The sequence below is a fragment of the Aquarana catesbeiana genome, linkage group LG01 (assembly GCF_042186555.1).
Source record: "Aquarana catesbeiana isolate 2022-GZ linkage group LG01, ASM4218655v1, whole genome shotgun sequence".
Classification (NCBI taxonomy): domain Eukaryota; kingdom Metazoa; phylum Chordata; class Amphibia; order Anura; family Ranidae; genus Aquarana; species Aquarana catesbeiana.
In genome coordinates this window covers 350,934,816-350,949,181 of record NC_133324.1, presented here as the reverse complement: position 1 = coordinate 350,949,181, position 14,366 = coordinate 350,934,816, and the positions used below count along the sequence as shown (strand labels likewise).

Below are 14,366 nucleotides of genomic sequence, written 5' to 3'. Positions count from 1 at the left end.
CAGCCTCAATACACTCTCATTAAAGGGCTAACAACAGTGAAATATTTCCATAATGTGCAACTGCACCTAGTCCAGTATCTACATCGTCATACATGGACTAGTATTGACTTATTTGACTTTGATTGAGTGTAAATTGGGGTTGATTTACCAAAGGTAGATGGCAGTTCAGCTTGCAAGGGAATTTTTAATTTGCAAGGGAGTGTTCGCTCAGCCTAGTGATTGTGTTGAAAATTGCCTAATCACAAGCAAAAAAAAAATCAAAGAAAAAAAAAAAAACTTTATTTTTTTGCCTGCACTTTAATCACATGCAAAAAAAAAAAATCAAAGAAAAAAAAAACTTTATTTTTTTGCCTGCACTTTACTAGAAATCATCAGAGCTTCACCTTATCCGCTAAACTAAGGAAAAATTCCCTTGAAAAATTTATATTTCCTTGCAAATTGTGCAGTCTATTTGCCTTTATTAAATCAACCCTTTCTTATATCATTGTTGGATATCCTAGTGAATAAAATGACAGCTTAAATTTAGATTACTATGACTGAACCACATAGGTGTGCTTCTCAGTTGATTTCTGACCTTGGCTTTCACCATGTGCTCCATGTTGGATGATACATCATCCAGTTCCAATTTAAATTCACTCTTCTCCTTTTCCAGTTTCTGTTTGACTCTCTGTAGATTGTCTATCTGCTCACTGAGTTCTGCCACAGAATCGGCATGTTTCTTCCGTAGGGTAGCAGCAATAGCCTCTGATTGCAGAGTGGACTCTTCCAGATCCCTCCGCAGTTTAAGGAACTCAGCCTCCCTCTTCTTGTTGAGCTCCAGTTGTACTGTAGTGGCTCCCCCAGCTTCTTCTAAACGCTCACTGATCTCTTCCAGCTCTCTTGATAGATCAGAGCGAAGCTTTTCTATCTTTGCTCGAGCTGTTCTTTCTGCTTCCAATTCCTCCTCTAACTCTTCAATACGGGCCTAAATTAAATGAATTCAAATATTAAATATTTTACCTCAACATGTTGATGATCAGATACATACAAATCGATTTATTATTCTTACACAGTATTACCAGACTAAAACAGGATAGTTACAAAACAAAGGAAAATGTTTCATTGTCCAATTTGTTCCCCCTAATCCAATGCTACTATCAGAATAACTATACCTACCTGAAGCTCTTTCATCTTCTTCTGGAGCTGAATACATACATTCTGTTCATCTTCAACTCTTGTATTAAGTTGGCTGATTTCAAAATCCTTTCTGCAATATGTAAAAAAAAAACTTGCAAGTCCCATTCAGAACACAAGAGTGCAGTTATAGTTTAAAATAAATGCACATCAGTGGCGGCTGGTGGTATATTTTTTTTTGTTGGGGGGGGGGGGGGGGCGGCAAACAATTCTTGCTCCAAAACATTACAGTGAATCATTTTTATTATTTTACACTAGAGATGGGCCCAACACACCCCTGTTCGATTTGTAGCAGAACTCCCGAACGGGGAAAAGTTCTGCCCGTAACAGCGAACTCCACTGAAGTCTAAGGGAGCCGAACATTGGAGAACAAAAGTGCCAAACAAAAGTTCAAAATGTGAAGGCTTATATGTAAGTAATTGACCATAAAAGGGGTATAGGGATCCGGGTACTGCCCTGGGGGACATGTATCAATGCTAATTTAAAAAAAAAAACTATCGTTTTTGCAGTGATTTTAATGATGCTTAAAGTGCAACAATAAAAACCATTTAATATAGTGCCTGGGGGTCCCCTTAGTCTGCCTGTAAAGTGGCGCATCTGTAGCATATATAGAACATACTGCAGCAAAAATGACATTTCTAAAGAAAAAAAAAACAAGTCAAATCACATTTAAATTGGCTCACGATTGTAATTGCCGGAACCAGGCTATTGAAAAAGAAATCGCTCCATGCTCATTGATGGCTGACTGCCAAATGTCTGTTAAAGGGGGGTTCCAGATTCTGACAAGCCCCCGCCTGCAGATCCCCACAACCACAGCCCAGGGCTGTGGAGAAGCCCCCGCCCCAAAGCACCCCCCATGTTGAGGGCATGTGGCCTGGTATGGTTGACCTGCCAGGCTGCATGCTTGGATAAGGGTCTGGTATGGATTTTGGGGGGACCCCATGCCATTTTTAATTTTGGCGTGGGGTTCCCCTTAAAATCCATACCAGACCCAATGGCCTGTTATGGACTCAGGGGGACATTTTTTACTATGTCTTTGATGGCAAAAGTTTTTTTTTTTTAATTTAGCTGTCAGTGGGGAAGCCTATTGACAGCCGATGACTCATCGGTTGTTAAGGATGCCGCTTCCGGATTCCCGACCCCGCTCCTTAACAACCAGCTTTTATTGCGGCCCGATTGGGCAAAGCTTTGCCCAATCAGGGCACAGAATGCACTGTGCAGAGCGAAGTACATTGCAGGGCATTTGGTGGGGAGAACACCCGCAAATTTGGGTGTTTCCCGAACGGGGTGAACAGCCAATGTTTAGCCTGAACTCATGCTCGGGCCGAACCATTTGCCCAACCTTATTTTACACCATATTTAACCACTTACTTGTTCAGTTTTTCCTCCAGTTGCACCTTGTCATTTTCAAGATCCATCAGACTTTCCTGATTCAATTTTAGATCTCCTTCTAGTTTCCTTTTTACCCTTTCCAGGTCCATTCGTATTTTCTTCTCCTGCTCCAGTGATCCTTCCAGCTGTATTGGCCACAAAAAGTTTTAGAACATTCCCAGATAAATCTGTTCCTTAATACCATTCTGCTTGTGTTACTTACATCATCAACCTGTTGCTCTAGTTTTGCTTTGGCTTTAGTCAACACGTTGACTTTGTCTTCTTCAGACTGGAGGTCATCTAGTGTTTGCTGGTGAGCCTCCTGAAGAGCTTTTTTCTCTTTTGTTAATTTTGCAATAATCTCATCCAAGCCAACCATCTCCTCAGTCAGATTTTTGACCTGTGAAAATAACAATATATACATAAAAACATGTTAAAGCTTACTAGATGAAAAAACATGGCCAGATAATAAAAGTGAGTTCACCTTGTTCTCTGTGGCATGCTTCTCCTTTTCCACTTTTGCTAGTGTCAGCTCCAAATCATCGATATCCTTCTTCAGCTCAGAACATTCATCTTCTAGTTTCCGCTTTTTAGCTGTCAACTCTGCATTCATTTCCTCTTCATCTTCTAGCCGCTCTGTCTGCTCCTTCAGCTTTGCTTCTAGTTGGATTTTGTTTTTGATCAGTTGTTCACACCTCTCATCAGCATCTGCTAGGTTATCTTGTTCCTGAGGTTTTTGAAAATGAAAAACTTTATAAAATCATTCCTTCCTGGGGTTCCAACGCTGATGACAAGATCCTTTTTTTTTTTTTTTTTTTTTGTGATGACCTTTATTATTGCTTTATTAAACGTCAACATATGGTATTTCATAGGAGATAAACAAATGTACACTTACTTAAAATAGATTCACCTGCTTTGGTATGGCAACAGTGTGAATTTTGACATTAAATTTCGATTTCGTTTTAGTCATAGTCTTTTAACTAAACATTTTAGTTATATTTTAGCCAGCTGAATTGTGAAATCTCCAGTACATTTTAGTCGACTAAAATCGAATGGGATTAGTCAAATTGTGATGCATTATTTAATAATTTCTCTAGAATTTCCAAACTCATTATATACTCCTGGAGTCAAAAATCGAATAACATGTTATTATTTATGGTTTTAAGGTTTAAACATGCACTACACACACATATTTAGCCGTTGTGATACAGAAAGTATTTATAAATAAAGCCAAGTTTCATAAACAAACAAAAATATGGCTTTTTGACAAACAGAAGTACAATTTTAAAATATATATAAAAAAAAACAAAAAAAAAAACCCTGAAAACTCTATTGGCTGTAATGCCATTGCACATATTACCTGAATATATTAGTAATATTAAATATTAAGGAAAAAAAATTAAGAGAAGATTTTTTCTTAATTTTTTCTTTCTTTCAGCAGCTTAGTAGATGCTCCTAACATATTCTTATGTGGTAGTACAATAGTGCAATGCATGTTTAAACTTTAATGTGCTGTTATTATAGGCCGGGGATGGAATTGTGTTGCTGATTTAGAAAAGGCCAGCAGAGCAGTGTTAATTTTGAGGTCAAATTTCGATTTAGTTTTAGTCAAAGTCTTTTGACTAAAATGCCATTTTAGTTTTAGTTGTATTTTAGTCATCTGAATTGTTTTAGTCGTATTTTAGTCGACTAAAATAGTGTTAATTTCGTTGAAATCGCCTACATTTTAGTCAACTAAAATCCAATGGGTGTAGGTAAATTGTAATGCATTATTTAAGCATTTCTCTAGAATTGCCAAACTCATTATATACTCCCAGATTAATAATCTAATAACATGTTATTATTTATGGTATTAAGGTTTGAACATGCACTACAGACAGAGATTTAGCTGTTGTGATATATAACCAGTGTTAATTTTGACGTCAAATTTTCGATTCAGTTTTAGTCATAGTCTTTTGACTAAAATGCCATTTTAGTTTTGCCATTTTAGTTTTAGTCATATTTTAGTCATCTGAACTGTTTTGGTTTTAGTCGCCTAAAATAGTGTTAATTTCATTGACAAAAATATTTTTGTCGACTAAATTTGACACTGTATGGCAGGGAGCTAAACTGTAATACTCACAGCTTGCACTTGAAGCTGAAGATCATTCTTTTCCTGCAGTAAAGAGACCATCTTTTCTTCAAGTTCTTTGCGACGTGCCTCTGACTTCTCCAGAGCTTCTTTCAGCTTCTGGAACTCTTCTTTCATGGTCTGCATCTCTTTCTCTGTCTCTGCACTCTTAAGCAGGGGCTTGATCTTGAAGTAAAGTTTCATCCATGGCCAGTTTTTGACTCCCATGAATGCTCGAATGTTCCACTGGATCACTAAGAGGGCATCTCTGGCCAAAAAATAAAGTAGTAATTCACAAATATTTTGTTTAAAACTTTGTGATTCCTTAATTCTGTAGTAAAACCTTATGATATGGAGCACCAAAGCTAGCCATAATTGTTATTCATACATTTCTTAGTGTCTCTTGTGAGGTAGAGTAGTGCACAAAAAACATGGATTGGGCACATGATATATAACGTATACAATACATAATACTGAACCTATATGAATAGATAGCATACCTGCGCTCCAAAATCTTCTTAAATTCTATTCTGGAGAGAACACCTCTGGACTGGGCCTGGATACGGGTGATAATTCTAGAAAGTCTTTCATCTCTCATCTCTTCAAGTTGACCCAACAATCCAGCCTTGAAGAAAACCTGAAAAAGCATGCTTTAAAGTGAACTTATGCCCAGACCATGCACAATAAAGTGTGTACAGTACATATTTCGAATAAGATAAAGTATTTTAAAACAATCCCTCAATCAGCTCTGTAGCAATATGCAATGTACAAAATTAATCTTTGAATTTCACAATAGGAACATTGAAATCTAAGCTATTTTGACAGCCTGCCAGCCTTCTAATGTAAAACAAACAGCAGGAGTTTCTAAGCTATTGAGCTTGGTACACACATACCGAAAGGGGGCTGGTTCAGCAGAACTGGATGATTTTGGTACATGTGTACCTCTATCTGTTTAACAGAAGTCGGTCTAATGACTGACTTCTGTCGAACAGTCTTGCTGGAAAACATTCGATCAGTGCTTGCAGCCAATGGCTGCAAGTGCTGATCAGTGTATTCTGTCGGGGGGGGGGGGAGTACAATAGCACAATAGTCCCCTGTCAGAGTACAATAGCACACTAGAACACTTATAAGACACATTTACTTAAGCGCTGATATGGGATGGTGATAATAAATGAATAAGAGGGGGCAGCTGCAACTATTCGCTAGTGATCTGACACCAAAAAAGAATTATATATAAGATTAATAGTGAGCTAAACCCAAAATAATACAATATACAATACAATATATATGCAATATATGATAATAAAAATATAAATTATTGTGCAAAAGTCCCTGGGCAAAACAAATAAAAAACTTCAGTGATAAAACATGAATTCCAGGTGATAAAGAGGATAATAGTGACCACCACCTCTGTGTGCAATGCCTGCTCACCTCAAATGAAGACCCTCTTAGGTCTAATCACGCTTTTTTTGGAATAATCCAGAGAATCAGTCAAAACAAGGAGCGACAGACATCAGCTGTTTGAGTCAGGTTCCAGCCAACTTCTCCCCATATAATGGAATCAAAATCTCCAAGTATAAATTCTCAAAGCAAACGAAAAGATCATCATCATGCAAAATTGTATATAGTACAAGAGAATAAAACTTTTTATTTTAAACTTTTTTTCCCTTGAGAAAGTCACATGAACTGTGACGCAACGCGACGGAAGTAGCCGGTAACGATACTTCCGGTGGCTGGTATCCTAGGAAGTGCAGTGATGAGGAGAGTCGTCCTGTTTTAAAATGATCTTATAAGGCTGTTTTACAACTACTAAAATGTGAGTGCATCTTTATAGAATATTTTTAATAAATCAAGTACTATATACAATGATGATCTTTTCATTTGCTTTGAGAATTTATACTTGGAGATTTTGATTCCATTATATGGGGAGAAGTTGGCTGGAACCTGAATCAAACAGCTGATGTCTGTCGCTCTTTGTTTTGGCTGATTCTCTGGATTATTACATAAAAAGTGTGATTAGACCCAAGAGGGTCTTCACTATTATCCTCTTTATCACCTGGAGACAGTGGAATTCACGTTTTATCACTGAAGTTTTTTATTTGTTTTGCGCATTGAATTTTGCACAACAATTTATATTTTTATTTTCATATATTGCATACCGTATATACTCGAGTATAAGCCGACCCGAATATAAGCTGAGGCACCTAATTTTACCACAAAAAACTGGGAAAACTTATTGACTCGAGTATAAGCCTAGGGTGAGAAATGCGCAGCTACTGTAAGTAGGAAAAGAGGGTCAACAATGCCCATTTGCAGCCTCTCTGTGCCCATTTGCAGCCTCACTGTGCCTATTTGCAGTCATAGGTCCCCTGAACTTCAAACTCGATAGTTAAGGGTTCCTAGATGCCCCCTAGCTGCAGCCAAAATTTGGGGTCTCTGGACCCAAAGGGTCCCGAAATGACATTGCTGTAGATGGACACAGGTGACCGAATTTGGGGCCCCGTATCTTGGGGCCACTTAGAGCTAGGAACCCCAAATTTGGTGTGCAAACCCAGTGGAACTAGCACTACAACATATCCAAATCTGGTGTTCTTAGCACCAAGTGGCCCAGAGATACGGGGCCCCAAATCGGTTCGGAAAATGTCAAGCACTTTTTCTGCAGCAGAGAATGACATTTTCCAAACAGATTTTGAGGCCCCGTATCTCAGGGTCACTTTGAGCTAGGCACCCCAGATATGGATATGTTATAGTGCTAGTTCCACTGGGTTTGCACACCAAATTTGGGGTTCCTAGCACTAAGTGGTTCTGAGATACGGGGCCCCAAATTCGGTTCAGAAAATGTCAATCTCTGCTGCAGAAAAGTGCTTGACTCGAGTATAAGCCGAGGGGGGCATTTTCAGCACAAAAAAATGTGCTGAAAAACTCAGCTTATACTATATATTGTATTATTTTGGGTTTAGCACACTATTAACACACAGCGGCTCACAGCATGGGTCCGGTACGTCTCCATTCACCGTTTCAGGTCCGATTTCAGCCCGAATTTTGGGCTGAAATCGGACCTGAAACAGACCAAAAGACGCACATGGCTTCGATGCAATTCGCACCAGAGCCACTGCGGAGATGTGTGAGCCGGCTCCATAGAGAGACGGTCACAATCTCCTGACATGCGAATTGGATGCGGAGAAACCCCGCAATAGTGTGAACCCAGCCTTAGAGTCTTTGCTGTGATCTTTAAAAAAATTAAAACTTCATAGTACAAGCAGTTAGAGAGTCTGATCGGGGCTTGTTTTAAAACTCTTTTACTGCTTGCTTGATATGTAAATACTTTGATGTCCATAGTCTGGCTACAGGTGCATTTTAAGCTTATTGCTATAAAACTTTGTCAAAGGTTTCCTGCCTGTTGTGCATTTTTCTGACTTATCATAAGTTCATAAGAGTACATGCATTACCTTGGTGTGTCCAAATTTATACTGAGTATAATCAACCTCCAATGAGCCCAGAAGCTTCTCTGCCCCTTTCCTGCTGTCTATAAATTGTCCCTCTGGTATAGCTGCAGGGTTTAGGATTCGGTAGCTGGCAAACAAGGGAGCAAAAACAATATATAACAATGAAATCACTCTGTATTACTATTTTATTGCTGCATCCAACACATGGCATACATCTTTATCTCATGCCTACCGCTGCCTGAAGTCTCCATACAGGATACGATTGGGGAAACCCTTTCTGCAAATTCTGATGCCTTCCAGCACACCATTACAACGTAGCTGATGCATTACTAAACGGTTATCCATCACCCCTGTAGAGGATAGTTACATTTATAACTTATTAGGTATATATATATATATATATATATATATATATATATATATATATATATATATATATATATATATATATTCATTCATAACTTAGAATAGAAATTAATTTATATTAGAAAGACAATTTTTAATATATGATCATTAACAGCTGAGGCATAGCTTTGCCAAACTTCAGCAAAAACGGACAAATGTATAAAATTGAATTGATGAATGGTAGAAGCTACATTACCCAAATGCAACAACATAAATTTGACTTTATGTTTAATCTCTTTTTATTACGTTTTTCTTTTCAAGGATTACAAAAGAATACAAAATCATAAAAAGGAGGACAGCATCCAAGTCATACAGTAACAAAATAGAGGTATGTCAGAGCTAATATCCTTCAAGTCTCTAACAATAAAAAATACAAGGTCACATACTCACTGATAAAGTATACATAAAGTATACATACTAGAACATACAACAGAGATGAACGCATTGTCTAATCCAAAACTTGGTCATAACAATAGCAAATATATCCACGGTAGAAAAACCTGACTAACAGCCACTTAGCAAGGGGTAGAATATAACCCCATGAATAGGGCTGAAAGTTTCAGTGAACAAATCACGATTCTAGCAAAAACAAACCAATAAAGGTACTAGGGATGCAGCGATACCCTTTTTTGTTTATCGGCGAGTACGAGTACTGGTACGTTCGGTCAAGTACTCGCTGATACCAAGTATGGATGCTTGGAGGTGCGATTTGCCTCTATACAAAATGAATGGGCTCAAATCGCACTGTAAAGAATCACATGCGATTTGAACGGGAATGCAGTTTCCCCACCGCTCCTGTATGAAACCAGTCTTGTCATAGTGATTTCAGCCTGGAATCACACAGGAGCGGTGTGGGAAACCACATGCGATTCGCATATGTATGGGCACAAATCGCACCACAAAGTATCGGTTTCGGGTATCGGGAGCATTTTTATAAATACTCGTGAAAATACCCGATATCAGCACCGATACCGGTGAATCCCTAGTAATAACCATTGTAGAATGTTAACAGAAGGAGAAATAAGAAAGAAAGAAAAAGGGAGGGAAATAGAGAGAGAGAAGAAGAAGAAGAAAAAAAAGAAGGGCTGATGGTGGGAATGAGGTTTACAGCATGAGTAATCCCCTGGTAGTCATCACATTAAGCCCTTTGGGAGATGAAAGGGTCAAAATCCGAAGAGTAGCGGAAATAGGACCACACAGTACACATGAGATTATAGGATTCAGTTTTATCCCCATCCCAGGCGATCATGTGTTCCATATGATCAATGTTACCCACTTCAGAAGCCCACTCAGCAAGAGAGGGATGTTCCGGGTTTCGCTAATGTCTGGCAATCACTGAGTGTACGGCTGTAAGAAAGTGCCTAAATAGACTTTTTTTTTATTTGTTTATAGGACCCTGGTAACATAGATAACACTGTGATTTGTGGCACATTTGGAAATTTGACGCCCACTAGTTCCGTACAGTTGTAGTATCTTCTCCCAAAAGGGGATGATACGTGGACAAGTACCCCAGATGTAAACCCTGTAACTGGGGGCACATAAACACCTCCAACAGGTATCAGGAATAGATGAATCAATTTTGTGCAGGTTAACCAAGCAGCGGTACCATCTGGACAATATCCTATAACTTTGTTCCTGGGCATGTGATGATATAGAAGTCTTATAAATAAGAGCTAGTATCTTGTCCTAATCCATTTCATCAGCCATCACACCCAGTTCCTATTCCTATTTTGATACAAAGGGAGGAGGATTCAGGTAGGTTTTTTTCAGCAGAATTAGGTAGACCAGAGAGAGCAGGTGTTCTGGTCTAGTGGACTTGAAAAACAATGACTCAAAATCTGTGTATGATCTAGTCAAGGAGTCCATGGGATGCAAGGTTCCAAGATAATGCATAAGTTGAGTATGTTCAAGCCAGGCGAGTATATGGAAAAGAGGAATCAGTATTCCTCCTTCTAAGGTAAGACCTAGAGGAGGGTTGTCACATCTTTTCCAGGAAAGGAATCGCTTGCGATTAAGCCTTGGCGGGAAGGGTGCACATCCGAATAGTGGGGTCATAGGGCTCTGTCTAGAAGAGAGAAGACTTTTGCACAGGTTAGTTTCCCATAGCTGTAAACGGGCTATGGTAAAGGTGGGTAGGAGGTGGGTAGGAGGTCCTTACAGGAATAAGGTAATTTTCTATGGAGGTCCAAAATTTCTAGGATCTGTTGTGGTACCAATCTAGTATCCCGATCAAATAGGCAGCATAGAAGTATAAGGAAATTTGAGGTAGGGCTACTCCGCCCTTGTTTTTGGGTAAGGATAAGACTAATCCTGGGTTTCTTACGTTGCCAGATAAAAGCACGTATGGCCTTATTTATGGAAGAACAAGACCCTGGTGAAGGTGCCACAGGGATGGCCTGAAAAGTATAAAGTAATTTAGGTAAGCTATCCATTTTGATGACATTTATATGACCAAACCAGGAGATATGTGGTTTGTCATATGAGTTAAGGCAAGTTTGGACCGTTCACAGTAGTGGTTTATAATTGAGATCAGCCAGCATGGGTAGATTGCGGGATCTGTATACCCAGGTATTTATTGGCCTTTCCCTGCCATTTAAACGCAAAATTTGTTTTCACACAGGCCAAAACTGATGGGAGTAAAGAGATTTTCAAAAGTTTGGTTTTATAGTTTACTTTAAAATTGCTCACTATACCAAATTTGCAAATTCCTTAATAATAGAAGGGAGGGAAATGTGGGGATTTGTGACGTACAGTAAAAGATCATCAGCGTAAGGTGACAATTTGAGATGCCCCGTATGTCCAGGTTTTGGCATAAAGGTATAGCGAGATGTTCTATAGTGAGTAAATATAATGATAGAAAGAGGGGGCACCCCTGATGCGTGCCATTGTGTATCTGAATTGGGTCCAAAAGAAAGTCATTAGAACGCTAATATTTTATGTAGGAGGTTGGGTCCACGTCCCACTTGTTAAAGTGAGAGTTTAATAAAATCCCAATGAACAGGGTCAAAAGCCGTTCCAGCATCAACAGAGATCATGTAGGCTGGTATGGGATTTTTGAGCGTATTCCATCAGCAGGCGTGTTTTAAGGGTGTTATCCTGGGCCTCCCTCCTGGGCATATTCAACTTGGTTGAGGTGGGTCAGATCTGGAATCAAAGGTGTGAGAAGATTAGCTATAAGTTTGGAATAGATGTGGAAATCAACATTAGTGAGAGAAATAGGACGATAGCTCCCGCATACGGTGGGGTCTTTGCCTGGTTTGGGTATCACAGAAATGTGTGCTTCAAGATCTTGAGTTGGGAAGAAATAAATCTGACTTTAAATAGTCATTAGCTTCGGGTAAGATTAACATGTCATGGTTCTCTCCACTCGACCCAACTGTTTGGATCCATTTTGAGAATACTAGGAAGGATTTTATCCATTGTAAGTTGTATATTGCTGTCTGGGACCCTGACTGACAGATTTCATCTCTATTCCAGATGGCCATTACATCCTGAGCTCACACTTTGAGTTGTGCATACTGTGTGTTCTTATGAAGAACCCAGTACATATGCAGTTTCTTTTTACGTTTTAGTGAATCCCTTTATAAAGTAGTCAATCAGGCCAGTGACACCAATAGCATTGCTAAAAAGCCATAGGGAGTAGTAATTGCCTGCCATGGGTAGCCTTTCATTTTATTTGGAGGTGCTCTTTTGGCTTGCTTCAGTCTTGGCAAAAAAAAAAAAAAAAAAGTTGATTAATTAAAAAAAATACTTATTACAACTATTATGCTTAAACAGAGTTAAGTTTCCATTGAGTCCCGTTATAAAAAAGCTAAATTTTTGGAACTGTAGAAACAATGCAATGATTTGTTTTAGTGAATGTTCCATAGTTAACTGTACACAGATGTAGACTGTAAACCATGGCATTATGAAAAATATGAACTTTCCTAGGAATAGCCAATTAATGTTCAAATGTCTGTATATGTTGTTAGAATGAAATAGATTATACATAATTAAAAAAATATATATTTAAGGCCTGTGTTACAGTATCAAACTTGTCACAATGGTGGGGTTTAGTTGCAATAAAAAGCCCCAACTAATGTATTATGCATTTAAAGCACATATACACATATACTTATATAAACACAATGTTGTGTTTTCTCTTTTATGTAATATTTGTACACTTGTATTTACACAGAAAATATCAAGTAGGAAGCCTTAAGATTCTCTTAGGAGGTTTTTATATTTTCTCAATATTACCTGGAGCCTTGGTTTCGTTGGGGATGATGCAACGAACAAAATGAGGATGCGTAGATCGAAGATTGGTCATTAGCTTGTTCAGATTTTCCTGGAGTAGAGAGAGGTGTCAGATGTATAGAAAGATGTAATAGAAGAGCAAGGAAACAAGGACAGAGTAAACTTTTGGACTCACCTTACCTCCTAAAGTGGCTCCAGATCCTTAGAGCAGGCATCTCCAGTTTTATTTCAGTTTCCTGGGATCCTCAGAACTTAACCCGCTTCCTGCTATTACTTCCTGTCTGCCCATTAGCCACCAATCCTAACTCATGCCTTGCTGGCCAATTAGCAAGTACCAGGATAGGGAGGACACAGACTAGAACACGACCATACAAACAAATGTAAAGAAGTGCCATGACAATAAGAATATTATTTATGGTACCTTCATCCCGTCGATATGTATAGATAGGAAGGAAGAGGCTATAGACTTTAATTGTACCTTATATCAACTGATTCTAAACAGTCAGAAGTAAAATATTTAAAGAAATATACTACAAAAGTACATATGATGACAGATTTACAGATTAAAACAAATAGTGATAATCAAGACAGAATTCTATAGCTGCGCCAAATCATGACAACTAGAACATAGATACCATCTATATATTGGTTGCTCTACATGTTTCGCGGGTTTACATTAGCCGCTTCTTCAGGGGCTTTCTACAGTTAGAGGGTGATTAAAAGAGGATTATCACATAACTATGAAAGTAGAAAAATACATATTAGTCACAAAATACAGTGAACAGATATGAGTACTTTATATATACAGTACATATAATAGCATTTTTTGTAAATAAAGCGTCTGTTGTGAATCCCCCAATGTTCAATTGTTTTACCAAAAGCCATCAGATTGCCAGGGGCCCAAGGAAAGATGACCCACCCCAGAGGGCACGGAAGCTCGCTGAGAGGCACAGGTTACAAGTGATAATAGTCTATTTAGGAAAAAGGATTTTAATCAGATATACTCAAAAAGCATCCATACAGAGTAGTGAGTATAAGGTAAAATAGAATAGAGTTTCTTTATATAGGTGTGAAACATTAATGGACATACTTTGGACATACTTACATACCTAGGGGGGTACTTTCAGTTATACTGGCTGAATGAGTGACAAAATGGTCCCTATAGAGAGGGGTATATCTATAGGATGAGGGCAAATATATTAGCTTCATGAGTGTTATATATAGCAAATACACAAACAAATTATGAATGTACATGCATACATGTGCATAGCCGTGCATGCACATACCTAGATACACTATACCTAAAGTTATGCGGTGTCAGCATATGTAACTAGCTTGGAAGTGCAGATAATGCTATGTTGGGGGTGATAATCAGAGCACCCCAAACTCAGCACCTATAGGAAAGATAATGATGTACAAATATCAGTGCATGCGGCCACAAAGTGCATATATATCTCTGCATATATACAGGTAATGTGACGCATAGATTACTATTGACAAAGTTTGTTGCACGTGGCTCTCGCACCTTCACAGTTAGTGGTTGTTGGTAATACCTGCATGGAGTATAGGGATCAATGCTGGAGATATATATAGAGATCCACCCAAAAAAACAGAGATGGACAAGA

At 38.5% G+C, this 14,366-nt stretch overlaps 1 protein-coding gene across 1 annotated transcript in view; it reads right to left on the bottom strand.

Moving 5' to 3' along the window:
- The window catches only part of LOC141145766 (myosin-7), a 78,963-nt gene that overhangs the window by 17,058 nt on the left and 47,539 nt on the right, over positions 1-14,366 (bottom strand). The window contains exons 17-26 of the mRNA XM_073632647.1: positions 12,745-12,832; positions 8,333-8,450; positions 8,104-8,227; positions 5,155-5,291; positions 4,667-4,922; positions 3,029-3,271; positions 2,768-2,944; positions 2,545-2,690; positions 1,156-1,246; positions 575-964 (exon numbers count right to left, since the gene is read on the bottom strand). Coding sequence (XP_073488748.1) covers positions 575-964; positions 1,156-1,246; positions 2,545-2,690; positions 2,768-2,944; positions 3,029-3,271; positions 4,667-4,922; positions 5,155-5,291; positions 8,104-8,227; positions 8,333-8,450; positions 12,745-12,832 — 1,770 coding nt within the window. The remainder of the gene's footprint in view (positions 1-574; positions 965-1,155; positions 1,247-2,544; positions 2,691-2,767; positions 2,945-3,028; positions 3,272-4,666; positions 4,923-5,154; positions 5,292-8,103; positions 8,228-8,332; positions 8,451-12,744; positions 12,833-14,366) is intronic.